Below are 9555 nucleotides of genomic sequence, written 5' to 3'. Positions count from 1 at the left end.
CGAACTGAATGAACAGCAATAAAACAACCAGAAAAGTTACAAGGCAATATCAATAGTCTTTCAAGACAGATAATTTTGGGTATTAGTACTTGGAGTTCCCTAGTCTAGTATAGACGGTTATTCAGGACCAAATAAGGAAATTCTAAATGCATTTGGTTCACAAGAATATAACTCAATAACTGAAGAAAGCAATAATTTAGTTTTTCTGAAAACCAGTTTCATATTTAGGTACATTAATAAATACGGGGTAAATGATAAATAACTTAGAAATAAAAGGCATTGACATCAAGTGGAAAAGGTTTTCCTACTAATTCAAAGTCATGAGAACTTGAAAACATCCTGTCAAATGTTGGTGCATCTGGTAATTCAATGTTTAGATAAGAGTGTAAAGGAGCTTTCTGAAAAGTTCTGAATACATGTAATGTATAGTAAAGCATTTTCCTCTTTGTTGGCTTAATTCTATTTCTTCTTCTCTACACATGGTAAGGATGTTCAAGAGCTGCCATCCATTTATTTTGGGTTGATGGTAGATTTTTTTCTTCTTTTGTTTTGCTTTAAAATTGAACATTTTTACCTACCAAAGTGTTAGGTTATTGGAACTAAGAATTTCACATACAGTTCTCAACAGAGCCTTGAAAAGTTCGGTTGTTGCGACTTATTTGTAAAATAAATCCCACATTTGGGATGGGCCCTAAATGAGATTTTGCATATTCTGCAATAATAACAGCAAAACAAATCATTCCAAGCTGCCATAATGGTGCTAATTGTGTAGAAAGAAGTTTTTGTGTTCGAAAATAAGATGGCTGAGGCTGCTTTTAAATAACATGCCTGGATTTCCAAAGCAAAACATTCAGAATCACGAAAAATCTTTTTACCAATGAAAAATCACAATTCTAGGAAAAAACTATTACTCAAAAAGAAAAAAAAAGACCTTAAATGACTTGGCCATCTCCTCTATGTTAAAAATACCTATATTTGTAGACTACATGCAATTTTTCTAGTTATAACTCTTAATTAATGATTTATAAAAAGTTTAAAACACCAAGCCCAAAGAAGTCAAAATATTTTAAATATGTAATTGAAATCAACTCAGAACATAGTTACACTGGATTTATTACTACTGGGCCCAAATGCTTTTCCTTCCCTAAACATGATTCCCTACTAACACCACCATAACAAAGTAAAATCCAAGTTTATGAAAATAAAGTTCATGGAGAGTACTATTCTTCTGGTGACCGAAATCATCACAGAAAATAATTTTCCATTAATACATTAAGGAATCCCTAAATTAATTTCATTAGAGGCAATGGAAGAATACACATATATACACATGCATACTTTCATTATGCTAGCCATTTACTTATTTAAACCCCATAAAAACATTTTTAACATGTATTGCCCCAAATTTTCATTTTGGATCAGTTAATCTCTGCTGGAGAGATCAAGACTCATAAATAAATTATATAATCTCATTTTTAAAAAAAAATTGCGGGCTTCCCTGGTGGCGCAGTGGTTGAGAGTCCGCCTGCCGATGCAGGGGACGCAGGTTCGTGCCCCCGTCCGGGAAGATCCCACATGCCGCAGAGCGGCTGGGCCCATGAGCCACGGCCGCTGAGCCTGCGTCCAGAGCGCTCCGCGAAGGGAGAGGCCACAACAGTGAACCGCAAAAACAAAAACAAACAAACAAACAAAGAATTGCAATCTAAACTTTTACTTATCTGATGTCTTGAGTAAACAATTCAGATAAACATTATTCATGCAAACTTTTCTCCATCGTTTACTGGGTAGTTGTCTAGTCTCTTTGAGTCATCTTTTTCAGAGTCAAATTTTGACTTACTGTCACTGAAATTTTATAAGATTGCATAAATGTCAGTTATAAATCCTAAAAACCAAACGACACTATGGCAAATTTAAGATCAATTTTTTATTTAAGTATACATATAATAGAAAAGCTTTATCTCATAAAAATATGCCCCATATTAAATAATTTTAAAGATACGTAATTACTTACATATAATGCTTTCAATCTAGTTTATTATCATGAATCCTTTGGTCCCCAAACCTGCCTATGTTTACGCTCCTACTGTTGGATGCGGAATACAACAGCCCCACAGGAAGGGGCAAGAAACAAGGGTACTAGGCAGACCAGTCTCAATTATCATTGATGATGCTGAGAGGCCCTGCACTGTGAACATGTTATTCAAACATAAACGAGAAAATAAGCTGTATGAGTGAGCTTCATGAGGTTTTTCACATAAAGTGAAATATCATATCACTGAAGATTTAACTACTAACAAGCTAGGCCTAAGTTACTTAACTACTTCTGAGTCCTCTGAGGTAACATCAATATCCAGCTTCCAACTTCCATTCTTCAAAATACTTCTCCATTGTGCGCCTGGATCTCAAGGTGCCAACATTCACGGTAGGTATGATTTTCTGCGGCTTCAGCCATTGAACAAAACGTTTCATCTCTAGGTAGCTGCTGTGTTCACTATAAGGAATCCCTGCAACACGTAAGACAGTGCCTACTAAAAATCAAACTAATAAAGAAAACTGCACAAGCCCAAAATAAAATAAAAGAGAAAAGGAAAGCAATCCAGAGGATTTTTGCCAAAAATTCCTTGGTGCTTTTTTTCTGATAACAAAATTTGCTAGTATCTTTTACAAATAATAAACATTAAAATGATACAAAAACTTTTGAACATTAAAAAATTCTATTACTTTGCTATGTAGACACTTAATAATAGGCATTTCTATAGATTCTTATTTATAAGTAGGCTTTTCTTTTTAAACAATTCTTCCCTTTAAGCACTTTGCCCAGCTATTGATTTCAGGAAAATTCTGGAAGAAATATCAGTAAAATTTAAAGAGTAACAAGCAGAAGACTCTTGATTTCCACAGCAAGTAAGCAGATTCCATCCCCAAGCTTTGTACGCATAAAAAGGAAAAAAAAATTAAGTACTAAAAATCTCTTCATCTTCTTTACTGAAGATCAAATACCTCAGAGAAAGAGGGAGAAAGGTCCTGTTTTGAGTAAACTAGGATCCAAAAATGTTTCCATCAGCCATTATTGTAATAAGCCAATCTCTGAGGACAATGGTAAACATCCTCCAAAGATGAAAAAAATTAAAGTCAAGTCTGTATCTCTTGCTGTCATCACATCTAATCCACTGTCTTCCTGTTCTTGGTGTCGCAGTGTCGTTTAAACTTCCAGGACACAATGGCACTACCCACCCCTCCTTTCAAGTAGTTCTACAATCTCCCCTACATGTCACTGATCACACATATAGACTGATCTGTATTAGTCAATGTCTATTTACTACAGTCATACTCCTTTATATGCATTTACAACATACTAAAGATACAGGTGTAGGGCATGAGGAATGATTTGAACCTGTTAAATTATTAAAGATTCTTTGGTGCCTCTTTTCCCTTGGATCTTAGTTTTACTGCTTTTAAAAAAAATGTAAGGTAATTACAAACATTAAGAGTAAAAAAACTGAATAATTATACCATATATTGAAATGTTTCCTTTGGTCTGGGGAATAATATCCGCCATACTAGTTAACTTGTTAGAATGCGTCCATCCTGTAGGTCGAAAAGCCAAAATCTGATCATATTTCCCACCACACTTCTTCAAATGATTCTGTAAACCCTGTTAAATAAAAACAGGATATTTATTTAATGGTCAGTGAAGATGGGTTATATGGAATAAAACAGAATGATTAAAATGTTACATTGGCACAGTCAAGGAGTTTTCACTTGGTGAACATTAACTTGGAAAACCTAGTGCTGTGCTCCCCCCAAAAATAAAATCACCGAAAAAAAATCTTTTCCCCTTTAGTTACCTAATTAAACAAGTTTAAGTACAGTCTGAGAAAAATAAGATGAGGCAACTTTAAAGATAAGTAATCGTGTGTTTTAAAATTACAATTCAGATAGCTACCAAAAACAAACAAAACAAACACCTCTCCAAATCCTACAATTATTAGGATATTAGAGATACTAGCATCTAATACTATCCTTATGAGAGATACTGATATTAACACTGGTAAACATCAATCCAAACATATTCTCATACATATACACCAGAAGAGGTCTGACAGATGGATAAAATATGGAAATAACTTTATAATGGCATTATACTCAACTCAGACATACATTTTAAGATGCATAGTATCTAGTGTTCGCTTTTCAAGTGTTTACTCCTTTCACCCTTTATGCATGAACTAGAATAATTTCAAAACTTTTCAGTGCTATGATCAGAAGTAATATGCTAATAAATCTTGAGGTCATCATTAGTGAGGACATTAGGTAAGATTCTCAGAAAATCAATGACAAAGGTTCAACCTTTGAAAGATAAGAGAAATACAGATAAAGATAACAATGACAAGAGGGATATAAAAAAACTCTAATACTTTTTGGGCTAAAGATTCAACCCAGATTGTCAAAGGCTTAGTGTAAATTTATAATAAAATTTTAATTTTATTTAAAATAATAAAAAACCTAAAGTGTATATAGTGTCATCTTGGATTTCTAGAAGTCTTCTTTTTCTTCTTTAACCATACATACTCTACTGAATTTTTAAAAGATGCTGGTAGGAAGTTCTGAAGAAATGATAAAGACAAATTCACTCATCCATCTATTCATTTGTTCAATAAATATCTGTTCCAGTATTAACACCAGGTGCTGATGTCAGAGTGGAGAGACACAGCCTTCACCTTTTGGAAGTTTACAGCCTAAGGGGGAAGACATCAATAAACACCACCTTCTGAGTCTTTTTTTTTTTTTCTTTAATGGAAACCATCTGCCCTTTCCTAACTTTTTAAAACTCTCATCATCTATTATACCATCAGCACCTAGGAACTTACAGATTGATCTCTTCAGAAAGGACTCATTTTTTAGTATAAATTTCTAGAAATGGAAATAGTTGAGGATTTACCCTCTTTTCCATTATTATCCAAGTGGATGAAGAGTGCCAATTTCTCTGAATCTCAGCAGAGGAATATTACCTTTTTAAAAAGTACACCAATTTGGGGCTTCCCTGGTGGCGCAGTGGTTGAGAGTCTGCCTGCCGATGCAGGGGACACGGGTTCGTGCCCCGGTCCGAGAAGATCCCACATGCCACGGAGCAGCTGGGCCCGTGAGCCATGGCCGCTGAGCCTGTGCGTCCGGAGCCTGTGCTCCACAACGGGAGAGGCCACAACAGTGAGAGGCCCGCGTACCGCAAAAAAAAAAAAAAAGTACACCAATTTGGTAGAAGACAAACACATCATTTTTCTTTAATTTTTCTTTTTGATTACTATTTAAAGGTTGAACAGTTTACATTTTCACAAAAAAGTCATTAGCTCTGATACAATAAAACTATTTTTGGCGGGTAAAAAAAATTGGCTTTAAGTACTAACTAAAATATAGTCTTATGGTAACTGTCAGCTTCTGCTCCATCTGTGTTCTGAAGATATGAAATTGTAAAAAATGTCATCAATATCTGGTCACTTTCATGGAGGAAGGGGAAGGGCTACTGAACAATACCAACAACCTATGACAAATAATGGAAATAATACAGGCAATGATTTCAGATATTCCTTTTTTTGTTTTTTGTCTTCAAGGCAGGTAACTGCCAGTTTTTTTGGACGTTTTTTAAGCATACAGTTCAGTGGTTGTTGGTATAGCCACAAAGTTGTATGACCATCACCACTATCTAATTCTAGAACATTTCATCACCCCTCCATAAAACACTGTACTCATTGGCAGTCACTCCCCATTCCCTCTCCCTCAAGCCCTGGAAACCACTAATCTACTTACTTCTTCAGATTTACCTATTCTGGATATTTCATATAAATGGAATCACACAATATGTGGCCTTTTGTGTCTGGCTTCTTTCACTTGGCATGTTCTCAATGCTCATTCATATAGTAGCATGTAGCAGTAATTCATTCCTTTTTACAGCTGAAGAATATTTCTATTTTATGTATATACAACATTTTGTTTATCCATCCATCATTTGATGGACATCTGAGTTGTTTCCAGTCTTTTGCTATTATGAATAATGCTGCTGTGAACATTTGTGTAGAAGTGGACATATGTTTTCAATTCTCCTAGGCATATACCTAGGACTGGAATCGCTGGTCATATAGTCACTCCATGTTTAACTTTGAAAGAAATTAACAAACTGCTTTCTAAAGCAGCTGCACCACTTAAAAATCTCATTAGCAACGCATGAGGGTTCCAGTTTCTCCATATCCTCACCAACAATTGGCACTATCTTTCTTAGTACAGCTATCCTTGTGAGTGTAAAGTGGTGTCTCACTGTGATGGCTAACAGTGTTGATCCTCTTTCTTTGTGCTTCTTGGCCATTTGTACACCTTCTCATTCATTCCTTAGCCCTCTGCTGTCACTGGCTTTCTCCAACATCACTTCACTGAAACAGTTCTTGTGCAGGTCATTTTTTCCTTATATGACCTCTCCACAGCATATGGCACTTTTAAACACTATTCTTGAAAAGGTCTAGTCCCTTCATTTCCATAATATTCTGACTTCCCCACCCCTTTTGCCCCCCTAAATGGATAATTTGTCCAAATGAAACTAAGTTAGCAGGAAATAAGACTGTATTGCATGAAGTAATCTTTATAAAAATTATAAAAATATGCTATACCCTCCACAGGATATCAGTGTTCATTTTATAATTAACCAACATCCTCATTAGCCTCCATTAAACTGGATGCCTCTCAAATTTAACATATGTTTGCAAAGCTAGCTTAAACACCAATGGACAACACTATGACCTGATAATCCTAGACATTTTTATGAATTATATACTCATGAAAATAGGCCATAAAATTTTTACCATAATCTCATGAAAAGAGTAGTTACACCAGTGAGAATTTCCTTACTCAAGGGATAGAACTAAAATACTAATTTTCTTTACACAGTGTAAGTGTTATTATTTATAAGGCAGATACAGTAATCAACACCTAAGCTATTTCAAAAAGCTCCATAAAAGTTATTTCATAAACATTATAGCAAAATTTAAAACATATTTTTTGGTGTACATTATGTTCTGAGTTACTTTTTTTTTTTTTTAAGAAGATGTTGGGGGTAGGAGTTAATTAATTAATTAATTAATTTTTGCTGTGTTGGGTCTTCGTTTCTGTGTGAGGGCTTTCTCTAGCTGCGGCAAGTGGGGGCCACTCTTCATCGCAGTGCGTGGGCCTCTCACTATCTCAGCCTTTCTTGTTGCGGAGCACAGGCTCCAGACGCGCAGGCTCAGTAGTTGTGGCTCACGGGCCTAGTTGCTCCGCGGCATGTGGGATCCTCCCAGACCAGGGCTCAAACCTGTGTCCCCTGCATTAGCAGGCAGATTCTCAACCACTGTGCCACCACAGAAGCCCTGAATTACTTTTAATACATAGGTTTGATGTATTCCATTGCAAGGTGTCAAAATGTTAGTAAATGGAATAAATCTTAGTATCTGAATAAATCTGACAAATGAGCCCCCATAAATCACAGGGAAGTCATGTCATTTGTATCTTAATTTATATCTCAGAACTAGCACTAGAACTTTCTCTTTCACTTCTACTGTTTCATTTAATCCTCAAAAGTATATTTTCAACGTATATCAGTGTTATAGTGGCTTAATATTATACAGAATAGACCTGAAGAAAAGTAAGAACTCCCTAGAATTCTCCAATCATTTCCTTACTCATCCAGGAAGAATGGAGAACAATCTCAGAATGTTTGAACGACCAGAGTGCTGCACACTTTTCTATTTTTGTTTCTTTCTTTATGACAGTTCTCTAGTTCTTAAACTCCCGGTGGGCATATAAATTACTCTATACAGCTGCACACACACACAAACTTAAAACATTTAAAATTCCACTTAAAAGATTTTCTAGGGCAAAGTTCACTTTGACTCCACTGTAACTGAATTCCTCTAAGTTAAATGCAAGTAAAATGGGATTCTAGTTTACAATCATCAGACTGCCTTTTCTAGTTCATCCTAAAAAGACATATCTCTTGAATGCTTACCTTAAAGTTAATTTGCATCATTGGGAGAAGGTGAACCAGTGAATTGCACATGTCTGTAGTGATGAGGGAATTAATTTCTGGTATGTTGAAGCATTGTAATGTGTTATATTTTTCTTTGGACATGCCCACTTTTGAACCTAAAACATCAGCAATGGCTACAGGCAAAGGAAAAGTTTAAAAATAGGAAAATTACAGCTTATGAAAAAAAATAAAATTACAACTTAACTTTAAAATAAGAATTTACCAAATTAAAAGAAACTCAAGACATTCACACTTTTGCCACAATATCTCAAAAAGGCTGAACAGGTTTGTCAGTTAACTATGTGGAATAAATGGTGAGAAAGCCAAGAATTTATTTTTAAAGACCTAGTATTTAAAAGTTGCATAAGATGTATGGAAAGAGTTAGAGGGAGGGAAAAAACAAAATGTGGAGGAGTTAAAACCTTAGCTTTGTCATTTCACATCTTAATGTTTGACATTATGGGACCACAGTTCAGAAGAAATGGAAGTACTCTGCAAAATAGTACAATACTATGTAGACAAACTACAGTTACGTACCCAAAAATCATTTAGGAACAAAAACTAAAACTGGTCTCTAAAATAATTAATTGATGGTTATCATCAAAGGATGCAGTAAAAGACCTATGCACTAGTCATCTTTCAAAGTCTACTAAAATACTGATGTAGCATGGACTTTTGCTCTATAAACATTTTGTAGATATAAAGGCTACCGTAAACATACTTATCAAATGTTTCCATTAAGTTAAGGCTTTCAAAATTTAAATGAATCAAACTCTATCAAATTTTTCTTTCAACCTCAAAGGTAATATTGAACTGTTTCAGGAAATAAATATCAACTGAAAGAACAGAGCTGGAAAGGGCTTTATGCAAAAAGAATCTGATCTTTATAATACAGTAAATTAGCTACAGCTACCACCCACCTAGGAAGACTTTCTCTTTTCCAATAGAATAAGTGCCACAGACAACAAGAGCACGTGGGTTTAGAGTTACAGTCTCAAAGGCAGTGTTGATGGCAAACTGGATAACCTCTTGCTGAGATGGAAAACAGTATTCTGGGCTGCAATATCTGTAATATGGAAATACGGTACTTATTAAAAGAACAAGAAGAAAGTCATAGCATTAAGTTGGATGCTATTTTAGAAAACAAGCTTTAGCAAAATTACATACAACAGCAGTATAGTACATTAACACCACCGCAGTTATCTCACCAGTGCCTGTGGTTAAAACATTTGTCACCAGCTATTGATTATTTATGATGGAACTATACATTTCAATATACCTTTTAAATTATATTTCTTTTATAACCCTCAAATAAAGAAACTGCATTCTTTTTCCTTCAAGAATATTTCTAGGTAGCTATTTTAGCTATGAATTCTAAGCCTTAATATCTTTTTTTTAACCCCAATCCCTATCAAAGGAAATACGATTTGTAGGCATTATCTTTTTGGACTAAAGAATTCTGATTTATTAAAAAAAAAAAAATATATATATATATATATATTTCA

The 9555-nt window shown here is 34.7% G+C and overlaps 1 protein-coding gene across 1 annotated transcript in view; it reads right to left on the bottom strand.

The window, feature by feature from the left end:
- Window positions 1-2343: 2343 nt before the first annotated feature.
- Window positions 2344-9555, bottom strand: part of DCLRE1A (DNA cross-link repair 1A) — a 19141-nt gene continuing 11929 nt past the window's right edge. Inside the window, exons 6-9 of the mRNA XM_007469618.1 lie at window positions 8971-9116; window positions 8030-8184; window positions 3514-3655; window positions 2344-2504 (exon numbers count right to left, since the gene is read on the bottom strand). Of these exons, the coding sequence (XP_007469680.1) occupies window positions 2344-2504; window positions 3514-3655; window positions 8030-8184; window positions 8971-9116 (604 nt within the window). The remainder of the gene's footprint in view (window positions 2505-3513; window positions 3656-8029; window positions 8185-8970; window positions 9117-9555) is intronic.

Source organism: Lipotes vexillifer, unplaced genomic scaffold (genome assembly GCF_000442215.2).
Source record: "Lipotes vexillifer unplaced genomic scaffold, Lipotes_vexillifer_v1.1 scaffold240, whole genome shotgun sequence".
NCBI lineage: Eukaryota > Metazoa > Chordata > Mammalia > Artiodactyla > Lipotidae > Lipotes > Lipotes vexillifer.
The sequence above is the reverse complement of the archived record's forward strand: the minus strand, read 5'-3'. Positions and strand labels throughout refer to the sequence as shown.